General features: G+C 44.8%; 1 protein-coding gene and 1 long non-coding RNA gene across 2 annotated transcripts; one reads left to right on the top strand and one right to left on the bottom strand.

The window, feature by feature from the left end:
• Positions 1 to 3,703: 3,703 nt before the first annotated feature.
• LOC119013844 (C1q-related factor) lies at positions 3,704 to 20,318 on the bottom strand. The gene is made up of 2 exons (XM_037088728.1): positions 19,078 to 20,318; positions 3,704 to 5,576 (listed from the first exon to the last, which is right to left on the bottom strand). Exons 1-2 carry the CDS (start codon positions 19,684 to 19,686, stop codon positions 5,397 to 5,399), a joined length of 789 nt encoding a protein of 262 aa, XP_036944623.1. The 5' UTR covers positions 19,687 to 20,318; the 3' UTR covers positions 3,704 to 5,396.
• On the top strand, positions 19,019 to 26,471 carry LOC119013847. The gene is made up of 3 exons (XR_005072841.1): positions 19,019 to 19,039; positions 25,421 to 25,487; positions 25,617 to 26,471. It is a non-coding gene; the product is annotated as an uncharacterized LOC119013847 (long non-coding RNA).
• The last annotated feature ends 925 nt before the right edge of the window (positions 26,472 to 27,396 follow it).

A 27,396-nucleotide genomic window follows, 5' to 3' on the forward strand; every position in this document is an offset into this window, starting at 1 on the left:
GTTGGATGTTTGTTTGTGCTTTTTTATCTCTCTTTACAGTGCGCTCCCTGGAGACAACATGTGAGGATACCATGGTGGTGTTTTCACTGTGAGGGTGGAGGGGATGGGGGAAAGAGAGGAACATGGACCACATATCCTTCAGTCTGGTTCTGCCTGCAGCGTGTTAGGGCAAATACAGGTCGTGATCAGACATTTACGAACTACAGAGGCACAAGGGGGATTAGAGTGTAAGACGGTGGTTGTGGTGAGTTAAAGTCAGAGAGAGGGAGTCGGGGTCAGAGGTGTCTGAAGTTCTGTGAGTCAACTTTCACTCCGCGGCAGCCAGGAATATGTTGCTGCGGTGTTCAACAAATGCATACAAGGCGGTGGAGCGGTGATGTGGGGTCACAGGGTCACAAAGTCCAAGGGTGGGCCCGCAGATAAGAGCCTGGGCGACTCATGCTCGGCCCAGCTGGCTCCCCCCCGGCCCAGGGAGTGACTGCAGAGTACACCTGGCCTGGCAGCATCAGCCCATCCAGGGACAACTGGGAAAGGCTTCCTCCTCGGCCGCAACCCAAACTGACAAGGGGAATCATGCGCGGTGGTAGGAGCAAACAGAGCAAGGTTGACAGTGCTAATGTGTGACTGTGTTATCATCCGGAGGTTTTTGTGTGTACGTTTATGCGTGTGTGTGTGTGTGTGTGTGTAGAGTGGAAGCTCTGGGGCAGCAAGAGGAAGCCTATTGGTCTACTAACAGCTGACTGCTTTCCTGACCTTTGTGTGTGTCATACCAGGTTAACGGTGGGGTGCAGTAAGGAGAAAAGAAAGTAGGTGAAAAAGGAAAGTGAGAGAAAAAGGTCAGGCTCGAACATAGAAAGACGTTGAGGGTGCTAGAGTGCATCCAAGTCGGACTTCTGCAAAGTTATCACTGTAGACGAAGACGTTGTCCAACCTCGACCGGCTGCATTTAACAGTTTCTGCCCACAGGGTTCTGCTGCGAAAACCTCGCCGCTAAAGTGTCTTGATATGAAATGAAAGATGACCATCAGGATCACATTAATCAACACCTTAGCTTAATTAAACCAACAAAAGGGAGACTGGGATTTAGACGATTTAGGATTTGGAGTTTTTTTTTTTCTCAGATGGCCGCTCACCTGATTTAACTTCGCTCAACTTCATCGTCCCTGTAAGTGAAATCTACTTGAAACTTGCTGCAGCCGTCGAGAATATAGATCTGACATGCTGGTGTATTGCTCTGACGCAATGTCCAAAATAATTTCTTCCTATCACTAAATAGTTTACTGTATCATCATCAGTGACAGGTGGACAGTTGCAGAAAAAACAATTATTTTCAATACAGAAGAATTAGAAACATTCCACACTGGGATTTTAGTACTGGAAATGCTGGCACGTGATAATTTGCGTAGCCTTTTGACATATACCCAATTAAAAACAGTACAACGGCAATATGTTTAATGTTTTACCCCGTCAACTACCCCAAACACCTGTGTGGAACTTTCCACAGGCAAACAGGTTAATTGGTAACAGGTGATAGTATCGTGATCATCATCAAAAGGCTCAGATGTTCACAATCAAGGACGGGGGGCAAGATTTACCACTTTGTGCAACGCGTCTTTATATATAGGATCCTCCCGCATGGGCTCAGTCTGCAAGCACCGTTTGCTTGCAAACTGGGTGCATCTTGTTTTAGCAGCGTGAGACACACACCTGGTCTCGTCTCCTCTCATGACAACATGCAGGTGACACGACTAACTATGGAGTCACCACGGTTGCTCCTTTCTTGAGAGGAGCTGAGCAAATGTGCAATCAAGTCAACATCTGCCAGGTGTATCCACAAGATAAAAACGTTTGAAAAGACTGTGAAACTGTTAATGAGCTGTCGAGCAATCAAACGCACAAACAGATTTAGAAAGTATTTGGGCATACGGTTTGATTGACAGCTGAAGGTTAAAGACAAGTAAATGGTTCGCCCCAGCTTAGTGAGACGGTTTCTCTCCTTCCATTGCAGGAATTTGTTATGAGTGAAATCTTTTCTGGAACAGCCCGGCCTCTTCGAAAGTTGCAAAGCAGCACATTGTCTGGTGTGTCATCCTGATCATTATCAGTTCTTTATTTCTTCACGTTAAGTCGTGTTATATTTTTCTTCTCCCCGTTTGCATCCATTGTGAGTTTGTTTTGACAGTAAGGAGGTCGTACCGCACGAAAAAGGAGCGTCAACTAATAAACAGGGTCATCATCTGGTCCTGTAGAGATCTCTTTACACCTTCTATCTAGTGTGTCCTTTACACTTTTGACCCAAACTGCTTTATTATTCTTTCTTCTAAGAGTTGAACTGTGAAAGTGCGTTGCTCCCTTTTGTAAAGCGGATCCTTTTTTTAGTCAAAAGATGAACCAGGAAATCAATTTCCTTTTGCCCCTTTACTTCTTTCACTATCTGTGTTTACAAGAAAACTCTGACAGCTGTACGTCCATTTGTGCTGAAGGACATCCACTTCCTTTTTTTTTTTTTTGTAAAACGGAACATTTCAAACAGAATCTAACCTGGTGTCAAACACTAAAACGCAGGTGCTAGATGCTTCCAGTCAGTGATTGTAATAACGTCTTTAAAAGTCACTGCGGAGACAATTTACAGATGTAAGTGCCATTAAACACGGCTCGGATACCTCTCGGCGCATTAGCTTGATTTTTTATTTATTTATTCAATTTTTACTGCAGGGAAATAAATAAAATGATACAGAGAGGGGTGACTGGCTCCCTTAAGCGTGGAGTAGTTGCAGACCAACATAGCAGCCAGTGTCACATCCCATTCCTGCCAGGTCTGAGGAATGTCCACTCCTTGACACTTGTCCAATCCAAGCTATCTCAAGCTCTCTCCTCCAGCTTCACGCCAGCTAATCTCTCCTGACACCTCACACAGCCCCGACAGGGAATCACTCTACCCTGAAAACAATCCAGCCCTCCTCCCTCTCCGCCCCAAATCGGTAGCGGCCCCCCTCTCCCTCTGTCTGTCTTCCTTATATTTCTCTTTACCCTCTCCCTTTCCCTCCCTATCTATCCATTCCCCATTACTTCTCTCTGTGGCCTACTCTTTCTCTCGTGTCTCCATCTGTCTTTGTCAAACCACATACCGCTCCCCTTCTTTCTCGCTCAATCTCTCCTCCCCCTGTCCTCTCTCCTCCGTCCGAACTTCCTTGCCGGGTATATCTATGCCTCTGTTGATGAGAATCTGTGAAAGAGATGCCGTGATTGCCGATTGAGGAATACGGCTGAATTTCCTTGAGGACTCATCAGCATTCAAGTACTGCGTTTTATTCCACTGGTGGATGCTGCTAAAGTTGGAGGGTCTTTATCTCCGAGCGCACCTTTACAGATGGAGGGAAGCTCACAGGATCACTTTAGGAGGGGACGGAGGGAGAATAAACACAGTAAACATTCCCTCGACACCCATCACCCTAAATATACTTCACTTTTTGGAGAGAAAAAGAGAGATGAGGGACTTGCTGATAGGATCTTTTTTTAATGTTTTCACTGACAGGCCATTGTTAAAACTCTGAGTTTGAACACAACAAGAAACACACATCTCCAGTCATGCTGTTTTGCGCTGTTCGTTAGTTAGTTAGTCTCACAGAGCAAATGAGATCCTTTACAGATCATTTTCTCTAATTAGCACTTTTTGGGATACAAGAATTCTCGTGAGACAAGTCGCTCAAAAAATCCCATTTATTATTTAAATGTATTCAACAATTCCAAAAGATAAGATAGACAAACATGTCATAGATTTCATTTACAAGCTGTTTGTTCTCCTCGTCGTATATATCTATAGAGGCTCCCCACCCTACAGAGCACAATCTCATTGGCTGCTGAGCAAAATATCTGTCATTGGCTGTAGCACAGAATAACTCTTGGAAAAATAACGATGTCGCTATGGCACGGCACATGCTAAGATGCACAGACACATACGTACTCGCACGCACAAACACACACACACACACACACACACACACACACACACACACACACACAAACGTGCAATCGTAACAGACCAAGTCAGTCACCCAATCAATTTCATTCTCAAGCAAGCTGTCAGGCCGCCATGTTGAGTAAATATTACTATAATGCCTGTGTGTCAGTGAATATGCAGCTAATGAATGGATGACATCCAGTGAAGCTGAGAGACATTGAAACAGAAAAATTGCCCACTCACTCTTATTGTGCCTGAACCCCCCCTCCCGTCTCTACCTACCCACCGTCTCACTCTCTGCTTTCTGTCTTTGTAACTTTCTCTCCCTCCGCCTCTGAAAACATTTTTTTTTTTTTGCCGTGCGAGACGGCTCGGAGGTCGGCACGGCACCGGAGAAGAAAAGAACGCGCACGCTCTTCAACTGGGTTACCTCAGAATCTGAAGACTTTGCTTGATCACACGGCTGTTTGTGCCGAGTAGAGCATCTACATAAAACTAGAACATCGAAGAGACGATTTGAACTCTACTTTTTAATCCAAACAGCAGCAGGACATTGTGTTTGTGTGTGTGCGAGATAGCGTGAGGTGGTTTGAGGAGAGGATACTGTCGATAATGAGATGTTTCCTTATTCAGATACAGTGGAAGGTACAGGTGCAGAATGTTATTCTCCACATGAACAATATATAGTTACCTTGCTGTACCCAGCGATGAAGAAAAACATCCACTGCCAAGAAACACTGACAGTCTTAATTTAAAGATTTTCTTTTCCAGCTGTTAGATCTCTGAGCTGCATCACATATAACATCTCAACAAATCTGTTCTCAGTCAAACAGAATATCTTCACAAGGGACAAATATATTCTTCTTCTTCTTCTTTTTTTTTTTTTAAATCTCATTTGTGTAGAATATTATGCATGTCTACAAAATAAAAACACAATCTAAGGAAAAATTGCACGGAACAACACTACGAGTTTCAGTCAATTGAGTCCACTGACAGCACAGCTGGCTGTTGCCGCTGTGGAGAGAGGAGGTGAGATCGTCCGCTTCTGCAGGGTTTTTTCGTTTTTGTCGCTGATATTTCTGTGCAATGGAGCAGGGCTGAAGAGGAGGGACACTGAAAGCGAGGAGCTCCTGACATGTCGGCATCATGGTGAGGAGCGCAGAAAATCAACACTTCCCCACGTCCCGCTCCTCCCATGCCTCCCACTCGGCCCCTCTCAGTGTGTCCTAGGGAGATGTGCACCCAGGCTCGGCTACAGAGCCCGGATGTCTCGTCTGATGGATACGAAGCAGAGGTGTCCATGATGATGGAGAGAATTAGGAAAACTAGAAAGCATTCCGGCTTTTTTAACACACACACCCCCCACCCCCCTGTGTCGTACAACTCTTTCTCTCAATCGCTTCCTGTCTGACTGTCTCTGTGTCTGTCTGTTTTCTCAGTCTGCGTAGAGGATGAAGCCAGAGAAGGTGCTGTACTTGTTGTTGTTGCCTCCATGGGCTTTGCCTCCGTCCAGTTTGATGTAAACCTCGTCCCCTGCGTCCAGATGGAGGATGACGCTGTTGGAGGCGTAGTCGTAGTTCTGGTCAGCGTCTTGGGCAATGGCGCTGGCACGAACCTGCAAGAACAGGGACAGACGAACACGTAGGAGAACAGGCAGGCTGGTTAGCTACACAACATATCAGGACAAGTTCTCATTTTGATAGTAATGTTCATTTAGTTGTAATGTCGTTTAGTTTTACTCACACTTTGGCCATCTGAATTATTTCTCTTTTGTCTTAGTCTCGTTGTCATTGACTAAACATTGTACGATTTTAGTTTCAATGTAAACCATTATTTGGTTGTTTTATATAGTCCTGGAAGAAAAATCTATTAAGCTGTTAGACACAGGTTTAACTGAATCATATAAACATACTATTCGTCTGTTCTCTTTCCCCCAAACATTGACATTTTATGAGAAATCTAGCAAGCAGAAGTTAACTGGCAACTTCTCAGGTGTCAGCACTATCTAATTTTGTCATTTTTGAGTTCGGTTCTGATTGGATCTCTTCCCAACTTTTCCATCCTATTGAGACCTATTGTACTTTTTCCCTTCCATTCAGTGCTTTATATCAGGTCTTGTGCATGTAAAAGATCTTGAAAGTTGAATGGATCAGTCCGTACCAACAGAAGCTCCTCTTTCCCACAGAAAACACTGCTCCTGAAACGCCTCGTCGGTAGTCTCACCTTTAACACCGTGACGTCATGACATCACAGTGTCGTTCATTTGCATAATGTAGGCTGAGTGGCTGATTTGGCGCCTAAGAAATAATTTGCACAGCTACTCTGTTGGTGTTAGGGGTGCTGGCTCAGGCGTGTGTGAGCCGACCAATCAGAGATGACTGGGTAATCAGGAGGGGCGGCTTAAAAACACACAAGCTAAAACAGAGCTTGAAAACACTCTCACAGATCTCCTCCAAGGCTGCACAATCCTGCATTTGTTATTTCACTGCTAGAAAATGTTTGTTTTTTTGATTACACTTTAAAGGATCAGCACCTGGTTATCATCCGCCAAAGCCAAAAGTAACATTTTTCTTCTTCCATGGCCTTAAGTTCAGCCTCTTTATTGATGTGTGCTGAGAAATTCCGCTAATTAACTCGCGCAGAAACAGATGAGACCCAAATTGATAAAAACAAAACATAAAAACTTTGTCTTACTTCTTGGCAGAGGTAATGAGGGGAAGAACCAAAAAGAGCCTGAAAAATTGCGACCAGCCTGAGAAATCATGGTGCTGCTGCACAAGAGAATAACTAAGTGGGTTTCACAGAAGGAGAATGTATCAGTTTGGGAATATCAAAATAAAAAGTATATTTTTTGAACTACTTAATCCCACAAACTTTTTTATTTTGAATTTAAATGAATTACCGGGCACAACGGTGGCACAAATAGTTCTTCATATTGATATTAAATCTACAGGAGCAGTCAGGGGGTCAGTCACCTCGGGCCTTTCTGTCAAACAGATTTATGATTTCAATCATGCCGGTGGTCATTCACAGAAGACCTAACATTCAACCTTGGAACAAAAGGTCCAGAGAAAAAGGGAAAGACTCAGAAATCCACAACAGGGCCGGCTCTGAGGGCTTCTCATTGTGGAGGAAATACAATCAAATGGAAAAAAACATTGAGGACAGCCGCTGAATATGAGCAGAAATATTTGATAACTCATACTGAAGAGTGACAAGGAGGATTGAAATGAGAATTTTTATATCTATGTTTGCCTGACCGTGTGTGTGTGTGTGTGTGTGTGTGTGTGTGTGTGTGTGTGTGTGCATGCTCTGCCAGTCTGGCTATAGGACATTTGGAACCATTTCTAAATAACCTGTCCTGCCTAATTAAGACCTCCACCACAAACATGCTCTCTCTCTCGGGGGAGGAAAGAGAAGCTGCATTGCCAAATGGGCGCTGAAACAATAGCAGTGTTTTCAACCCATGTGTGTGTGTGTGTGTGTGTGTGTGTGTGTGTGTGTGTGTGTGTGTGTGTGTGTGTGTGTGTGTGTGTGTGTGTGTGTGTGTGTGTGTGTGTGTGTGTGTGTGAGTCTGTGTGTGTGTGTGTGTGTGTCTCTGGGAAGACTAATTGTGCATATTATGAGGCGGAATGACTGTGAAAAAAAAAAAAATCTGTGTTTAAAGTTGTAATTTTTAAGATGTGTAACTGCTCTCTCTGGAAGTCTCTCCGAGGCAGATACAATAGGAGTGGAATCAAAAGCAGAGTGAGTCGAAAGTTCGGAGAAATCGGCCTGGACACGCAGTGAAGGTCATCCGGCCGGATGTTGCCAGCATACAATGTGTGCCTTTGTCTAATGAGCCAACCAGGCCTAATTAAATGTAGTCGTCCAAAAAACTTCTGTACAAAGCAGTCTGTTAAGTATTTGGAGGGCAAGTTCAAGTTTGTTCTGTCTTCATTCCAGCACATTAAATCTAGAAGGTAAAAGAAAAAGAAAACTATTGCACTCCTTCAACATAAAGATTGATGCAGCAGAACCAGAGATAACATATTTTTTTGACCATTTCAACCCAGCGCCTACATTACCCACAATGCAACCAGCAACTGATCGGTCAGAGATTTGGCTGTGTTATGCTGGTAGCAGTACAACATAGCCTCAAGCAATGATCCGACATGAGGAGTGGGCGGCAGAGGTCCACTAACCTCATTTTTGTGCAGCTCCCTCTGGAGCCACAAAAGACCTCATGCAACTTTTATCAGATATGAACAGTCTGTGCTGTAGTCCCGAAGATGTGGAACTACACTTTGATGTGTAAAATTGGTGCAGTTCCCCTTTAAACAATGACTATAAGCTTAAAGCTGGAGGAAGGAGTGCCTCAGTAGCTCAGCTGGAAGAGAAGGTGCCGTGTGTAGACGCTGTGTTTTGTGCCGCAGTGGTCCAAGGTTCAATCCCGACCTGTGTCCCTTAGCTGCATGTCATCCCCTCTCTCTCTCTCTCTTTCCCTGTTTCCTGTCACTTCTCACCAACAACACAAAGGTGTCGGGAGAACAGTATCGACCTTTGTAGATTATGCTGCCGTTAAGTTACTTGATGTAAGCCCAACTTAGCCTGTACATCAATTATTGAAGAGCAGACTGAAGGCAAAAACAGTTTATTGATTCATGTTTGAACAAAGTCTTAAGATCATTTCTTACCTTTTGTTTCATAAAAGATGCCTAGCATGAAAACTTGTGACTTTCAACTTTGCTTAATTAGAATCCAATTTGTAACGTACACACGGGTGATCTATAAATCTCAAATCAGCTTAGATTGATCTATATAATACCAGCACAGATGGCGGTTTAGTCGGGATTAGAGATGGACCAAAAGAGAAATTCAAACTTTTTGGGAGACGAGAAGGTGGCGATGGTGGAGGAGGCTTCAGCCACGCAACACATATTGTACAGTGAGTTGACGAAGACGAACATGCAGCGCGGGAGTGTGTTGCTGCTGCATATTTTTCATAAAGGTAAGTTACGCCACAGACTCGGGCACAAAATGTGTACATAACCAGCATGAAAATCAACTTAGTCAAATCTAGACATTTGCTTAGAGACAACTTATATGTTGTTTTCTTGATCGTAAGTCTGTTTTATAAATGAGGACGCTTGTCTCCCTGAAAGTTTGATCTTCTTTTGGCTTTTCTTGACTCAACCTTCATTTATGCTGGCTTTATGTATGAGAAAGGCAAGGCAGGTGCTGTCAGTTTAAGTTGATTTGATCCGATCACAAGTGAGAATAGGATTATGCAGAACCTGCTTAAGCAAGAGGGTTTTTTTTTTTTTTAGCACGCCATTGGAAACTTTCAGCTCAAGCATAAATCTGCTGCACTGCACTCATAATTCCATGACTGTCCACCCTATGGAGGCTAAGTTTAAACTAAAGGTTGGTACTTTAATCTAATGGGCATTGTTTCATTATAATGTGCAGGCTGGGCTGTGGAGCAAAACTGTGCCATCTTCACAGCATCTCAGTGCTATTAAACATTTACTAACAAGGAGAACCATGTCAGTAGTATCTTCAATAAAACACAATTGAACAAAAAGATCATTATTTTTTTCTCCTCAGATGAAAAGGGACTGTACTGTACGTCCTTTAAAGTAGCGACTGGTTAAATAAGCCAATTAGTCACTTAGTCCGGTCAGCAGGGTTGAATCAAAATCAATATATTTACGTGGATTTGAAGTGTTTTCTTGTGGCTCATTATCGGGTCTCCAAAGTACGCCCTGGCCCTTGCCTCAGCTCCGTGTTTGTCCACACAGCTTTAAATCGGGACTTTTCATGCGGGTGTCGACAAGCTGGCCCAACAGGCGGCATAGACCGATGCCCAATAATTAGTCGGCCTATTTAAGGAGTGCACACTACAGGCTTATTGACAAATGTGAGGAGAGGCCAGATACTGACAGAGATCCCCTGCACAGAGAGCAAAGAACTGTTGCCAACGCTAACAGGGGACGTGGAAGAGGTTCTCTTGACATGTTAAAATCAAGGATATATTCACTGGCACAACTTACATCATTTATTTGTGTTTCTGCTCATCACTTCCCAGATGTGACTCCTCTCGTGTCAGTCATTGTGATTAGTACTGTGTCTTTTCCTTTTGATTCTGTTATCGACGCTAAGTTGTGTTGAAGGATGTTCTTCCTATTATCTGTTCAGCCACAGTAGCTAGCACTGATTGTGCTCAACCCTCAGCACACCTTCGGATGTTCTTTAACAATCTGCTGTTGGAAACATAAAAGTGTGCAGAGGTTGTGCAGAGGCGTGCGAAGTCTGATTAAAATAGCTAAGTTTTTGAAACTGGATATGCAGTAGCTTGGATCACTATCACAGAACATGACAGGGTAGAGAAACAGTCATGTTCAGCAAATCGCTCTTTAAATGTTTTTGTTTTCAATCTGTAAATGGTACACACAATTGAAAGCCTTTGATTGGAATCAGAACTACTGTAGAAAGCATTTAAGTGGAAAGGTGCCGTGTCTGCGACACCTCATTTTGAACCTGACCAAACCGAGCTTCTTAACATGGAATTACAGATCTCTTCTCGCCACTTCATCTAAGGCGCACAAGAAATCAACCATGTTAAGTGCAGCCACCGTGCTGTTTCTCTGTGCTGCTCGGTAAGAGGAACTATTCAGTTAATTTATGGTTTTCTCTGATTCAACATTAAATACAGAAGGCCAGTGTGGACTGCAAAACATTTTCCCCAAAGTTCTACCAAAATAAAAAAAATAAATAAATGTTTTAATCACTTGCAGCTAACTGTGCTCTCTTTGCGCTTTTAGGCCAATATTCTGTTGGATTTCTTCTGGAGTCCTCTAGCGAACCATCAGACGTTCAATTCTCTGAATGATTTTCAAAGAGACGATTGTTCTTTGCATCGCCCTCAGCTCGATGTGTTGAATAATAGAGCAGAGCGGAGCGGGGTTGACAAGTCATCAGCCTTTTTTAACAGCATTATTGTCAGGGATTTTTAAATAAACCTCAATTTTGTAATAGGAAGGTGGAATGAATGAGACGCTGGAAAAACAAGTCGTTTAGATTGAGACTGAAGGATTTGAAAGAACATCAAGCATGGGCACAAGACTTAATTAAAGAAATATTTGCACAGAAAGCGGGGCAAACTCTGCTATGTCTTCCACATCACCTTCTTCATGTTTAAAAAAGGGGAAGGCTTGGAGGCCATCTTTAACAACATACCAGGGACCGATAAAGTCACATTGGTGTGAAGTGTGCAAGTGCTATAGAGGCTAATCCTGTTAATGAAATTCTGTAGAGAGGTCTTAAGATGCAGGAGTAATATATGGAATATTGTACATGTTTTTTTACTGTTTGTCCTGCTGATTAAATCTTGCACAGCTCATATCGGTGTGCAAACAAAGCCTCCTGTTCTGATTCTGAGGTGCCGGCGTCCAGTGCATATTAATATGATATGATGTGCCCCAAGCGTGCAAAGTCAACACCATCCTATTAGAGGGTTACCGCTTTGGGTTTGGTGAGGCAGCGGGTGATGACAGCTCGGGAGGATTATTAGTTGGAATTTTTAATGAAACTTTATCAAAATATTTGCCTTTCAGGTGTTCACACGCAACCCCAGGAAATGTCACAGATGTGTGATATAGCTTAAATTATTCTCTTCGTCTGCTCTATAAGGAGCTAAATTTAGAACATCTGCAAGTGCACGATTGATGTTGTTTTGGAGGGGGAGGGAGGCAACACAAATATAACATTTTCTTTAAACAGAGACAGAATAAGGAAAGCCCTGGTGAAAGCAGACTTGAAATCCCTGAAATCCTTCCAGTTCTTCCACAGTGGTATTTTTGTTTTGTTTTGTTTCTTTGCTCTAATGGTTTTTATCCCCTTCTGAGACTAACTGCCTGCAGTCTAGGCCTCCTTCGTTTACTTTCAATGATAAGCACGCATGAATAAAACCTCTCACTGTTTTTGAAATAATGATCAGGGAGCAACTATCGGAGCTATTTTTTCTTCTTTTTTTTTTGTCTCCAGTGCACACAAGGAACTTGTTAGGGATATGAGCCAGAGGTTTCGGATGCAGGGTATGGCAGATGTAAAGCGAGGGATGAGCGGGACAAACAGCCGACTGGCAGTGCGTGACCTTGACGCGGAATATGTAGAGGAACATTGACAAGACAAACAAAGCATGAGGGTGTAAGCGCCGGCTGCGGCGATGGTAAATGAGGTGTCGTGCGATGTTGTCTTCCTTGTGGCTGCTCGTGCGTGTTTGCATCAGTCACATCGTCAACGTGATGGCTTTGATTGAATAACATTCTGAGTGGAGCCACGGATAATTCAAGGCTGTTTGCTTAATTCATAATGTGTGCCTGGATTCCCAGACTGTAGCTTGTGCACTTTACAGCTGTGGGTGTGGATATCACAGTCATCAATAATGCCGGTGTTTATGTGAAGAGAAGAGATGAATTTACAGTGCTTTTTGAAATACTGCTCCTCAGTGAAGTGGCATTCCAGTCAGTCGCTACTGAAAAGGCATTTGATATTAATTTCATTTACAGGCTGTATGTCTCAGCTGAGTGGATTGTGTCGCATAAACCTTTATTAGAATGCTTTTCATGAAACGTGTGAAGTTTTTTCTGTTGTTCCCAGTGCAGGAGGAGCCTGTAAGGTCCCACTGGGAGAGTTTTCCTACAAGAGGCTTTGTCACTGTGACAAGGACATGATCGTGGCTCCTCTGACAGGGGATTTGTTGACTTGATGTTGAGCCTCCATTTTGGATCAACGAGTCTATTGGTCCTCTTCAAATCAAAGTGTACTGGTGTCTAATTGTGTTTGAACATTCCAGCCGTGAACTGCATGCTTAATAGCAGCTTAGACGGCTTGCCACCGCCATTGAGCCTCGTCCAACATTTCACTGTGACACGCATGCGGACACACAGAGAACGGAGGCGAGACACGCACATACATCCGCGCGCTTTTTCTTTTCGTGCCCGCACACACACATACCAGGCCGAAATAATGAGAGCAGGAAACTACGAGGGGGTTGCGAGAGAACGGTTAGTGTCAGAAAAGCGCCGAGTCTCCCATGTGTTGCAGGTTTATTTGTCGGAGGAACGTAAATGAAAACATGATAAGAGGAATGAAATGGTAACAGGAGATTTGCCATCTGTCAGACGGGAGTGGAAAAGAGGCTTCCTGAATTAATTTCACCAGCTGTTCTCTTTGTACCTGCTAAGCCTCCACTGAAACTAGAATGGCTTTACTGCACAAACCCATGAAATTGCTTACATTAATGCTAAAGGTGAGTCTGGTGGTGTCGGGCGCTCATTTATCACGTTCACCGCTTGATCCAAACACTGTGGAAACCTTCAAGAGGCCAAAATAACTCAACGCAGTTCAGCAGGGGGCAACAGAAAGGATGAAAAAAAAAAACAGCTCCTCCTGAAAGAGGTTCGTCGGAGGATAACAGTGGTGGAAAGAACAGGCGTCAACTCTGACCCGCAATCCAGCCACTCTTTTCTTTCTTGTGTCTGACTCATCACGCTCAGTTAATTACTGAGACACACAGCACTGTCTGCCTCCAGCACCGAGACCACAATCACCGCTCGCAGCGTTATCTGAGAGGCTGCGAAATTTTCAACCTTTGTTCACCCAGAGCCTATTTTTCCGGCGTGCTTCCTAGTCGCCCTGCGGCACAGCAATTTTCCCTTTTTTGTTAAATAAAAAAAAAGGGTACCACTCAAAAGGAGGCAAGGTGAGTTTTCTGTTTAAGTGCTGGATGAGAGGCAGACTGTAAGCTTTGCTGTGACATCCATTTTTCATACAATTCATTCTCTCTTACTGGGGCGTTTGTTGATGCCTTAAAGATATTCATTTTAAGGAGGGGGGGGGCGGGAGATGTTAAACGCACTGAGTTCTCCAGCAGCAGACTGTGAGTCATTTGGAGCCATTGACTCGCTGCTTCCCCGTGAAGAGGGACAGGATAATTGTTGGTATCACTGCAAACTGAATTCGGGGGACGGCTAAATGTCAGGGGCATGGGGAGCGACGGAGAGAGGGATGTTTGCATAAGAGGGCCAGGGGCACTTGTCTATCTCCCATATGGCCCTCATTATAATGAAGAAGCCTTGTGAGTCAACACCATAGCATCCTTGAGTCAGCCAGTCACAAGAGACGATCCATAGCCTATTTTAGCCCGCGCGTTTTTGCTCTCCCAATACACGAGACATTATAGCTGTATTTCATGAGCTACTTACTGTGAGTGTGTGCACTCCTGGGCTGCGTTGGCTCTCTGTTTGAAGAGCTGAGCGTCAGATGTCTTGAAGTAATATAATTATTACGGACAAGTGGTGGGCAGCTTTCGAGCAAGTTTTGAAACTTCACCAATAAATGATAGATTTTCTTCCCCGTGCCGCAGATGACAGCCCGATGTCATCTTGACATTTCCAATCTGTGTGGTATTTCCTAACAACATGGGCCAATCTTCATTTGATAGCCCTCGCACCTAATTAGGCCAGCTCTAATGTTCCACTCGGCAGAGTGTCAAATCCAATGTCCAATTACACAGCAGATCAAGGCCAAAGGTCCGCCTCCACTACCTAGCCGGCTGATTATAGAAGAAATGCCACAGTATACATCACACAGAAAGAAAGGAGTCTGTCAGAAAAGGGAAAGAGACACATGCACGCACAAGCATGGACACATACACATAAGGGGATCAATACCGCAGGCGAAGGGGCTGAGAGACTGAGGGTGGCTCTCTCAAACCCAGTCTGTCTATTTCAGACAGAGTCTCTCTGTTACACCAGGCAGACACACAGAGGCCTCTCAGTGCTGAAGTCAGACCACGATGAAGAATAGAAGGTCTGAACATTCCCAGAATGTTAAAATCAATCAAGTGGAAGTATTGCTGTATCTGTGGGTGTGTGTGTGTGTGTTTGTGTGGACGAAAATGTCGCTCACAGTTCTTCTGTACATTTTTTGGACGAGAATTGCTCCCAAAAATAAACGCGGCCTTTACCATGTGATAAAATCAATAAAGACCACAGCCCATCCTGAGTGATAAGCTGCTGTTGGAATCTCTTTATTTGTTATTCACACCTTTCCTTAGAGCATACGTCAATAACCAATTCAAAGAGAGCGTACCTTCATCCAGATGGCTCAGCGCCTATGTTTAATGTTGGGATTGATAGCACATGCTAAACACAATGCGTGGGTTTCACCTGTGTGCAGAGCAAGAAAAGGATAAACAGTCTTGTGTTGACAAGCTGCGGACCCCCCGGAGGAGTCAGAGATGGTTTGACAGGGAAATGACACACGTCTGAAACTCAGTACAAAAAAAAGAGTTCTTTGAAGAGAAGTGAGCGCGAGAACAAAATCCAAGAGAAGGATGGTCCGCTCCAACTCTATTTTTTTATTGCGCGATGCATCGCTTGAGAGCAATGAAGTATATTGATGGCATTGTGTGTTCGCAAATCGATTCTGTGATAGCGCAATCTGGATTCTGTTGTGCTGATGACAAACTTTTCCTTTCTATAGATGAAAACTTTCTGCTCCTTCGGAAAAAGTGAGCTCCCGTAGACCTGACACAGAGGAGAGATGGAGGGCAGTGCACAGTCGGGGTGGGGTTGAGGCGGCGGGTTAGGAGGGTGGGGTGGGTGCGAAGCATGTGTGGCTGTGTGGGTATGCGAGGAGGAGACTGCAGCGGTAATTGCTAGGGAAGAGCCATGTGCACGAAGGACGTTGAGGCTTATTAAAGGAGGAGACAGAGTGATTATTCACTATGGTCCTCTTGAGAGACTGACACTGAAGTCATTGCTTTTAATTAACTCTGAAACGGTTTTGCGGATTAATAACAATATTAAGAAGGGAATGGAGAGGAGAAGCGCAAACACATCCTGGATCTGGTTCAAGCTTTTTAATTACAATTAAATAGACTCGGTGGCACAATAGCACAATAACTATGTCTTTTCTGTCCTCTTTCTTTCTCCCCCTCTTCTTCTGCGCCCAATGAATTTGTCTTCATTGTCGCTGCCGCGTCTCTCAGGATGTGTCCAGGACAGGTTATAGCGAAGCATTGATTTATTGGAGAGCGTTCCGGATTGGTTGGAGTATTTTGGCAAGGGAGCAAAAAGAACAGGCGATGAGGAAGCCAAAAGAGTGTGTGGAGAGGAACTTGGAAAGCGGATAAAGTGCGCCGCGCCGAAAATAGATTTCTTATTTGCTTGTTTACCAGGAAGCTCATTTTTGGGTCTGACTTGAAAAGTGTCAAAGTTCTGGGGACAGTTGTTGGGATCCTCGTGTTCCAGTTTGCCAAGCGAAAATGGGAAGTGGAAGAAGAGACGGAATTTGAGAAGGAGCAGAGTAACCCGTGGATGCTGATGTTAGACACAGCTTGACAGAACCCCTGGAGTGGGAGGAGCACATGCTGGAGCAAAGCGGCACTGCAGGGCCTGGAAACCCGCCGCTTCACCAAAGCCAAAAGATGATAAAATACCAGCATTGTCCGCAATTCCCTGGCCTGCCCCTGCCCCGGCTCACAACGTAGCTTTCTGCAGCTTTAATGAGCTGAGGAAAGCACCACTGTGGCTGCAGGAGCTTCGGGTTCCGACTCTCAGCACTTCATCAATGATGTAGCATAAGTTGGCCGAGCATTTATAACCATTCACAGTCATTTACCCAGACTGAGGCTCTGGGGCCTTCTCCATTAACCAGGCACACAAACACCACAGCGAGAGGAGCTACGTCCATATAAGCTGCGCACAGGACGGAGCAGGAGAGGCAGTTACCACTTTATAAACATTACCCGGGTCTCTGGAGATGCAAACTGTGAGCGTCTAACTTAAGTACCTCCGCACCCTCCTCTTGGGAGCACAATGAAGCGGGAACAGAAGGCGTTTTATAGGAACATATGTTCTTCTTCGCCTATTATATATCAATGCTTTTACGCCCACCCATAAACATCACTGTTGAGTGAGACATTATATATAGAAGGTGATTGCTGTAACTCCCATTTTTTTTTTTTCTTGCTGGGCACGAACTTGGCAAGGGGTAAAGGAATTAACCTCCAGCCGCTGCCTCGGCGAGACTGCGGGTTCGCGGCGCACGCAGGGACCGATGCCAAGTGTTATTTTATCTCCATCCTGCACCTTTTCTTGATCTCGGCGCTCATCACGCGAGACCCCAGACAGCTTTCTGCCTTGATCTAACTGTGTGTTTATTAACTGACGCGACGTTTGTTCAGTATTAAAGTTCGGGATACGAAAAGTCATCCAAAAGAAGAGGTAATTCGCAGCAGAGGCCTCCGGGGCCGTGACAGTTAAGGATCACATTAGATGGATTGCAACTAATATTCATTATTTATCTCGCCTCTGTGCTCCTGACTGCAGGGGGAAAAAAGCTGATGATGCTGAATCAGAATCTCCAGATGTTCGTGAAATGGAGTCAAAGTGATGTGTTTCCTGTGACCTTAGCGATATAGAGTACAGCAAGTAAAAAAAAAAAAAAAAAAAAAAAAGTGACTCACTTATCATGCACACTTAAAAATATCTGTCAACACTGCCTCTTCTTGCACCACTGTGTCTGGATGTGTACAATTTACTTTGAGCACTAAATTATGGAGTCAAGAAAATAAAGTGCAGCTGAGCTCCTGAACAGGCGGATAAACGTTAGAGAGGCATGTGTGGAGACAGTGTGTGGGATGCAGTGCCGGCACCTCCTAAACTTTCTCATGATTTCTAAATAATATAACACATTTTAACTCCACTTAGAATTCAAAGTATTTAAATGTTGCATATTTTAACATACATATATTTTCACTGACATTTTGTTCTGGAGGAGGAAGCATGAGCTCATTTTTAATAACAAGATTTAATAACTTTGCATTTATATATCTTCCTTTTTCACTGTGTTCATGATGCTCGCAGCAGACTGCATGAGACAGATTCGCACCCTGAGCAAACAAAGACAAAACAATATCTGCAACAACATCCATCTTCTTTTTTCTTTTTCTGTCTTTCTTTCTTTTTTTACCCGCATTGAAACGCATTTGGGAGCCACTTTGAAGATAAGAGATGTGACGGCTGATCGGAAGGCTGCAAACTACACTGGCACACATTACCGACCTGAGAAGACCCTGCGGGGCGCTAAATAAAATTAGAGCCCCATTAAAACGATGCATCAAGGAAGCCGAGAATAGATCACGTCCACGTCCTAATGCGTTTAACACTACTGCGAGGAAGGGTGGATGGATGGATGGGTGGGTGCAGCGGCGGACAGACAACATTAGACCTCTGGGCTCGTAAAAACAGGTGTTCAAAATATAGTCAGCGGATATTTTTGTGATATTTCCTGCTCCTCTCTTTACGCTCGGAGCGCAGACGCGCCGCCGAACCACACGCAGTCTAAAAAGTTGCATGCGACAGAAACGAGGTGCGCACACCGGATTTTTAACATAAATCATAATTCAGTTATTATTATTACAATAAATGCCAGACTAACGCATGACTCGAAAAGCCAAATAATCACTCTTGAACGACTGTTAACACTTTGCGATGAAATAGAATTCAGTGCCGACCACATGAAACATCTCCAACTCCAGCAGATTTTGCGTTTCTTCTTTAAAAAACACGCACCTGCACAAACTGCCATTAAATTCCTCTGCATTTAAATCCTAAGTGAGAAAAATAAAAGGAACACATGATCGGTGTCCAAATTTTTACACTGTGGAGGAACAAAGATCGGCGCGCACTCCTGGTGCAGCCCGAGCTGTGACCGTCCTTTGGATCGCGGGACGCGGCGGTGTCAGGACGCATCACGCGCAGCGGAGACGCGGGTTGCAACCAGTCAACACGTCTTTATCTCCAGGCGCGCCGGGTGCCACAGCTGTGCGCTTGGGGCTTTTCTGAGGCGCACGGCAGATGCGCCCGCTTCCGTCGCAATGTCACTTTTTTTTTTTATTCTCTGGCATTATGAAAAATCACCGTCTTACAATGTAGATTATTTATTTTTTTTAATTTTTATTTTCTAACAGAGAGGAGGCAGCAGCAGAGGGGAGAGGAAGAGAGTGAGCACCAGAGGAGTCAGGTAAGGAGAGTCAGGAAAAAAAGTTTCAAAGCACTTACCTGGCCATTTTTGCAGAGGTCTGCCCACATGCTGGTGCCGTCCCCTCCTCTCATCAGCACATGGTAGATGAAGAAGTACGTGCCCGGTATGCTGCAGATGAACTTGCCCGAAATGCCATCATAGTTGTTGCCTAGGTTGGTGACCACGTCGTCAAACTTGAGGATCTCGTAGCCTTCGTGGGGGTTCTTAAGCCCTGCGTAGAAGGCCACCCGAGGCACTGTGCTGTAGGTGGCCGTGCTGATAGCTCCGTTCCCCCCAAGACCCAAAATCCCAGTCCTTCCCTGATCCCCTCTGTCACCAGGAGGCCCCGCTGGTCCTGGTGGCCCCGGTTCACCTGGCGGTCCAGGTGGTCCCGGCTTGCCTGGCCTGCCAGGCTTCCCCTGTGGGCCCTGAAGTAAGGTGGAAGGTGGAAGCACGTTGCTGTGGTCGCTCAACGCCTCTGCCTCAGCCTGGAGACCGGTGGAGCTGGTGCTGCTGGCTGGGGTGCCCTTGTTCAGGTAGGGGTCGCACACCATACGACAGGTGCCCAGCATCTCATAGTGGCTGGCATCTGTACCCACAGAGCTGACGAGCACGGGGATGAGGACCACCAGCACCAGGACCAGCATAACCCCTACGGCAGCCGCCACCAGGGTCTTCCTCCCGATGCTGAGTCGGGGAAGGGGCTGCGCAGCCAGCGTGGGTCTCCCGGGGGCAGAAATGGTGACTGCTTGATGTGGGGAGCCTGTCACCGAGGAAAGGGACCCGGAGATCCCGAGAAGAGTTGCAAGAGGACCGGCAAGTGTGTGAGGGTGAGACAGAGACCCACATACACTTGATACTCCTCTCTGCTCTGCTCAGTCACACTGAAGTAGGTAGCCAGTCATTCACACATGCATAAAGACCCGAGGAAGCCCAAGCATACACGGGGAGACATTCAGCGCATACTTACAAACACAATCTGACTTGTGAGAAGAAGCAACAAGAATGCAGAGCCCAGAGGAATGGAGTGAGAGACAGAGGGAGGGAGAGAGAGAGAGAGAGAGAGAGAGAGACAGAGAGAGAGAGAGAGAGAGAGAAAATGATGAGAGTGGGTGAGGGTGAGAGATACAGAGCAGCCACTGGATCTGTGTGTGTGCGAGTGTGTGTGTGTGTGTGTGTGTGTGTGTGTATGTGTGGTGAGTTTGTGGTGCTGGATTCTCAGGCTTGGCTTTTTATACGGCAGTAGCAGCAGAGCTCCCCCTCTCCCTCCCCCCTTTGCTCCCCCATCGAGCGAGAGGCTGGTGTGGTTACGTCCCCTCCTCTCTCTCCGGCTCACTCAGAGGAAGGACTCTCATCACACTGCATTTCTTTCTACCGCTCCTCCGAACCCACCGAGGAACCAGCAACAACCCCCCCTGACCATCTCGCTCCCCCTCTTTCATCCCTCTCTTCTTCCTCTCTCCTTCGCTCTCCCACCCTTTTTCCCCCCCCACTTTTGATGCCGTTTCTCACTCCCCTTTGCTTTCTCCTCTCTCTTATCAGCATCCAGCCTCTAAAAATAAAGATGGAGCTGTGGAAAGACATTTTTTTTTCTTTTTCTTTTCCTGGAGGTGGGTTCCAGAGATTCATGCATATACAGTATGTGCACAGACACAACACTTAAATCTGCTTTGCCAGGAAACGCTAGCAGCTTCTCAGATGAAAAAAAAAAAAAAGAAGAGGTGCTAATTACAAAAGTTAATGCCAAGAATAAACGCATGAGCCAAGAGACTGAACAGCATTATACGAATTAAACATACATGCAACCCGACATGTAGGAGAGCTGATTGAAAACTTTTGGTTGGCACGTCACATCAGAGCACTTAGTCAGGGCAAAAGCAGCCAATCCATCCTTCTGTTAGAGGCCACCGACAATGATGCACTTCTGCTGTTGTTATTGTATTCCCCTCTTTGCCTTCCCCCCGTGTCAATAACCCCTGTTTCTCCACCTGAATGCACTGACACCTTTTCTTATTGGTGTCTTTTTTTAGGTATTGATTTCATGTTTTTGTTTTTTTGTTTTTTTTTTTGTTTGTTTGTTTATCAAATTAAGGGTCCTGGTAGGGAGAAAGAAATCCATACGTGGCAGTGATGTCATTTGTCTGACATTTTCATCCCTTGGAGTGATGAATGGTAAAGCAAGAAAGCAAATGACAAATGTCTGCAGATGGCAAACAAATGTAGTCATCGTGCGAAATACGTGTTGTGTTCGCAGAGAGGTCTCTTCGGTCTAATGCAGTTCAGAACACAAAATGGACAAATAAATCAAGTTGGATGGGGAGAATATGGCAAGTCCGTGTCAGAATGAACTGCTGTTTTTGAAAAAAAGAAAGAAAAAAAAAGTGTTAGTGTCAGCCTCACAGAGGCAATGGTAAAAACAGCAGAGGCGGGCATTTTTCTTTCACTCATATCTCTGGCTTTGAATCACAAAACTGAAGCCAATACAGCTGGTTGCTCAATACCACACAAAATGTGCAGTTCAAGGTCACAAAGATCCAAATTACGTGTTATATTCAGTCTCTCTCAATCGTGTCTGAAAGGAAATATCTGGTGCTGTTTATCATAACTTGGAGGATCCTCCAGGTTTTCTAATTCCATGCAGGTGTTCTTCGCTGCTCAGTTTCCTGTTTAAACGTGTGCTCATCAGTGGAATCAGCTGGTGTAGTCCTTGGTTGGAATAAAGATGTGCCGACTCTTGGCTTTCCGCGTCACATGGTTGACTATTCCTGGCTCAGATAGGGCTGTTTGTGCCCGAGCTGGACCGAGCTCCTGTGACGGATTGAGATGGATCAATGAGCAGGATGCCTGACTATTTGTCACCACTAAACCTGACATGTCACGAGTTATTTCGCTGCGTTTCTCTCTCTTCATCATCATTAAACTTTAGTTGCAAACTTATGGCATCTCCAGTTGGTTGTCTAATTTATCACTGAGCGGAGTTTGTGAGACATACCCAAATAACTGGCACACCAGGTGTGCCTGCAATGCATATTTGCCTGTTTTGTTTTATTCCTCATAATAGACATGGAGTTTGCCTATATGAGGGAGCACACAAGCCCTAAATTGGTTTTGGGGTTTGTTTAGGGGGCCATTGTTTGTTCTCCACACCTGCTGGCTGTAACTGCCAGTCAGATCACCATGCCCCAAATCTCTAAATCTCTGAACCACTGAGATCAATGCACACTCGAGAGGACAAACAGAGTACGATAGCGATGAAAGAGAGATGAGGAAGATGGGGAGACAAGCAATCGAGAGGCAGAAGGGGAGCAAGAGGTACAACATGGAGAGGGAGTTAACTGCTGTGACAGCTGAGCTTTATATCAGCTGGTTTGTTTTGCTTGATTTGTTGGAGCAGATAGGGAGAGAATACATCAGTGTCAATGACAGTCATGGAAAAATGTATTTTAATGAAACGGACTGATGTTTTGAAACCCTGAATGGCTCAATGTGAAGGCGACAGATTTTTTAACACTTTTACAACAGTCAGCGTCCACACGAGAGGCGCAGCGATGAAGTTCCTGTCTGAGGTTTGCTTCACCTCAGGCGTGATGGGTTCCAGAAAACACATTCAGCAGGAAACCAGACAGAGATTCTCAACCTTTTTGCTGCACCAGCGGATCCTACTGGTTTGCTGTGGCGACGCTCCATGTGGGGAAAACCCATGTTTTACACACAGATGAAGCTCCGTCCTGACAGGTGAAAAACACCCCGGATCCAATGTTAGCAGTCGATATTTCTGCAAACCACAGATACGTTCAAATTTGTGTGTGTCTACATACCATATTGACATGTCTCTAAACGCATCCTGTCACGTTCACATCACATGTTTATTGACTCTCATGTCTCGAGGTGGAGCAGAGAGCGGTACAGTAAGAAGCGACACGGCTGGCACGCGGGCGACTGCAGTTTAGTCGTTTCCGCATTTGTAAGTGTGACACCAACAGATGTGTTTAATGAGACATCAGGACATCTCCAGTTGTACTTTGCCAACACTTATTCTGGCCACTCGGTTGTTGAAAAAGGTATCACGCTATGTTTCATGCAGGAGATAGATATGTGTTCACTGTCCTCATCTCAAATCAGAAAAGATTGAACTTTTTTTATGTAAAAGAAAGCATTGCGTTTATGGTCATATACTTTTAGCTCTATTTTTGGTCTCCACCAGCTCCTCCTCAAAAAAAATGCTTCATCGTGACATCACGTTACGATCTGCTCACTTATAACCAATGAAAAGTATGATTTATGATTTTGTTACATAGAGCCCCATTTAGATTCACTAATATTCCTGTCGCACATAGTAAATGTGTACAGTAAAACATAGTAAGTGTTTAAATGTAAAGACTGTATGACTATAACGATAATGTTCGCCTCTCTATACCACCTCCAACCCAATTGCAGAAAAATCATTGTTCATGGGAAGTAGACACAATCTTTTTAGTCTCCATCTTTCCTTGGTTTCAGTCCCATTCAAACAATTTCTTCACTCAAACTCAATCAATGACCAAAACACTCTTTTATTGAAGTACACAGCTCCATAATCTGTCCTTTCATGCATTGGTTACGTAGAACGCAAGTTGAAGGTGAAGTACGTGCTGTAGCTGAGCGCCACTCAGACATATAAGCAGCATGAGGATGCAATACATTGAAAACCTGTACCGAAGCAGTTGTGTTTGTGAGTGAAAATCATCATCATGACCAGTAAAAATGGTCAGTATCACAAAAGTCAGACCTTTGTTGCAAAACGAGCGATTATTTTTATGAATGTAACTCATAATGTCCTGTGATTGAAGGGGGTTCAGAGAGGTTTCGTGCTGCACAGCTGACTGGACTGTCATGAGAGAGAAGGCTTTTGAAAAACAATAAGTGAGCGGATGCGAGGACAAGGCAAGAACAGGAAACCACAACCTCAGTAGCACCGTGTCCAGTGTTCAGCCACATCCAAACACACCTCAAACGCTTTTAATCACTTTGTTGTTCTCCCTTGTTACAAAGAGAGACGGGGAGGCAGGAGTTTCAGAAGTGCACAAGGGGAAACCACAGAACATAGAGGAGAAGTTAAAGAAAAAAAGAAAAAAAAAGACTTTCAAGGATTTTTTTTTTTTTTTCAAGAGGAAAGTTTAACAGGTCAAAGAAACAAAACAACATCACAAACACACAAGCAAACACAGTAGATGCCTCATCTCTAGTTGAGTTTGTGTCTCTGATTGCTTCCCTTGTGTTGCTCCTGGCCGAGGCTTATCAAAGAGCTCCTTTCATAAGTGCCAGGATCAAGCCACTGCTGTGACTGCTTGGCACCCACTGAGGTGGTTTGGAGATGGGGAGGGGATGGTGGGTGTGTGTGGGGGTGGCTTCAAAACAAAGAAGGCAAGGCAGAGGAAGTCAAAATTGAAGATGGTGAGTGAAGAGGAGATGGTGCATTTGTGCATTTAAAGGGAAAATGGGAAAAGAAAAAGACTGAGCTCGGGAGGGAATTGCCTTCGGCTTCTGCAAAGTGTCTTCGGAATAAAGGTGTGTGTGTCTGTGTGTGTGGGTGTGTGTGTGTGTGTGTGTGTGTGTGTGTTACTGTTCATGACAGAGTGAGAGAAGCGGAGATGAGGGCAATCTTTGAGTCAGGGGAGGAGGAGTTGTTTTATATATATGTGCTCAGAAAATTAATATGTATTTGCTTTAAGCCTTCCCTGCCTCAGTGATTTCTTGCTGACACGCGCTATAATGCTCAGAATATCCAGGTGAATGCAGGAACAGTGAAGGACATGACTCCAGAGGAATACAAGCAACACACACACACACACACACACACACACTCAGAATACCCCGAGGCCACGTGTTCCTCCTCACTACATGCTTCTATCAAGCCTGACATCTGCCCTGTTTACCAAAGCATGTGACAGCGTTGCATTTTTGCAAGACGTAATAACTCTGACTCGCCGACCAGAGCTCATCCACTTAAGGGTGAGTCAGCCTGGTGTTCCTTCACATTCAGGGATTCATGTTTGCCCGAAAGTCCCCGGATACCAAAGTGATTACGACACGTTTTAACCACTCGACATGTTATGTCACATGTGCAGTCGAATCAGTGTTATTGCATGTACTGCTCAGCCGCATGCTTTGTATGCAAGATTATGAAATGTTTACTGGTTGATTGCGCAGACACGCTCATCAGCCGAGAGCAGAATACTGTACAGACAGTTTAGTAAAGATGTGCAGGGTAGCTGAATTTTGTCACCAATGAGCACGACTCGATCTTTGGTCTCTGTTTACACGTTGTCTTTATTTTTTTTTTCTACCTCACTGAGCAGCGGAGCTTCAAGGAAATTGTTGTTTAACTCTTTTTCTTTCTAGAACTAGGTGAAGTGAGAAATCACAGGCTTGCTTTTCTCTCTGCTGCGGGGCTGGCTAATATATCCAGGTATCATAATGAACGTGGTGATGCGAGGGTATTATGTGTGCGAATGATTCATGCGCACGTTGCCTCAGTCCGCCTCGCCCGCAGCGAGCTGGTTGTGGCTTCACTCGGTCTTGACTTCTCTCCCTCCAGGCTCCCAAATGATGGGCTGACCTTTCCACCTCGGCCAGGACTGCAGCGTCACTCACAGCGTGCACTGAAAGCTCATCTCCTCGTTAAACACTTCACATCGCTCTGCACTCCGCCTTCCTCCTCCACTTGCATCTGATTTGGATCATGCTTTAGAGGAAAAGGTCAAAATTCGATATTTTTGCTCATCATATCTGCTGGATTTATTGCCTGCGCGTTGTTTTGAAGCACCGTGCAAACGCTGTCATTCCTCATTAGTCATGTAAGACGTACAGGAATTTAATTTTACTCTCGCAGGACTTTATTCTTGATAGCAGGATTGTTGAAACGCGGTGTAAATTAATATATAGTTTCTGGCTCAGTGTACATATGTTTCGTTAATTTCCTTTCTTTGAGAAGACGTGTCAAAACCTAAAAAGAGGTGCTTCAAGAACATAAAATTGAAAATGTGTGCATTGTCTGCTGATGAGTGATGAGTGTGGATCGAATGTTGAACCCAGGTGGTTCATCTGTGAAGATGTTGTCAATGCTCTGCTTTTGTGTGTGAAGGGTAATTGTTTTAATTAGTGTTTGTGTGAAATAGTGCAGACAAAAGCATTACCGTTATTTCAGCCCTGAGAGTGTGAAAGCTATCTTTGTTTTTGTTTTGTTTGTTTTTGGAACTCCACACTCATCTGAGTTAATTCGACATTTTATGATCCCTCTGATAAGCTTTGAGTAAACAACTTTGGTGAATAACTGACTGAGCGCCACACATCAGCGAGGAATCTGTATTTAAAACCGAGGAGTGTAAATATTTCTTTTTTAGAGCAGTATTAGGTGTATAGAAGTGAGGATCTTTTTTTTGTGTTGCTGTGCTTGTTCTCCTTCTTCCCCTCTTCTTGTCTGACCCAGGGGAAGTCCCAGGGTGGTTTCCTTCATCCAGGCATGAAGACAAGAGCTTGTCAAAACCTCAGCTGGAGTCCATCGAAAGGCTCTCTGTGGCCTGGACTTGCTCCCAGCATGGAAAGGGCTGCAGCAGAGAAACCACAAAGGAATATTCTGTCTTGGGGAAGAGGATCAAGCGTCTGTGCAATAGACAACTTTCCCAAAGGTTAGATGAAGGGGGGAGATGAGTGTTTGGAGTGAGCTGTTACATCCCCTGCATATACGGGCAGAGCATTTATCCAGCCCAGTTGCCAGAGCAAATGTCGGCTTTTCAATGTTTCTGCAAAGATGTGTTTAAACTTTGCATTTCTTTCTGTTGCAGCTTTGTTTCTTCAGGCTGCATTTTTAAACTGTATCTTGTCATTACCCTCTGCTTGTCCTCTGGTTGGGTTTTGCCTCAAAGTCTCTCTGCGAGGGTTAAGAAAACACCATGTTTTGCCTCAAAATTATGTACAGAGGTCTTGTTTACAACGCTCGGCTGGAAAATGTCTCGTTAAAAAATTTCCAGTGGTGTCGCACTGACAAATGATGAAGACGCAGTCCTGAGCTGCTGTTAGTCTGACACCATCACCTCCATCTCCCGATAAGGAGTCATGCTTAGCTTAGCTTAGCATAGCACAAAGACTGGAGGGAGCTGCTGCTTGGCTCTGTAGAAAGGCAACAGAATCTGCCCAGCAACACCTCTAACTCTCATTAATCACATTATAATGAAAGTAGATATTCAATCCATCCTTTCCATCCGTTATCCGTAACCGCTTATCCTTTTACAGGGTCGCTGCAGGGGGGCTGAAGCCTATCTGACATCAGGCAAGCAGTACACACCCTGGACAAGTGGGCAGTTCATCACAGGGGTGAC

This window comes from Acanthopagrus latus, chromosome 23 (assembly GCF_904848185.1).
Source record: "Acanthopagrus latus isolate v.2019 chromosome 23, fAcaLat1.1, whole genome shotgun sequence".
Classification (NCBI taxonomy): Eukaryota; Metazoa; Chordata; class Actinopteri; order Spariformes; family Sparidae; genus Acanthopagrus; species Acanthopagrus latus.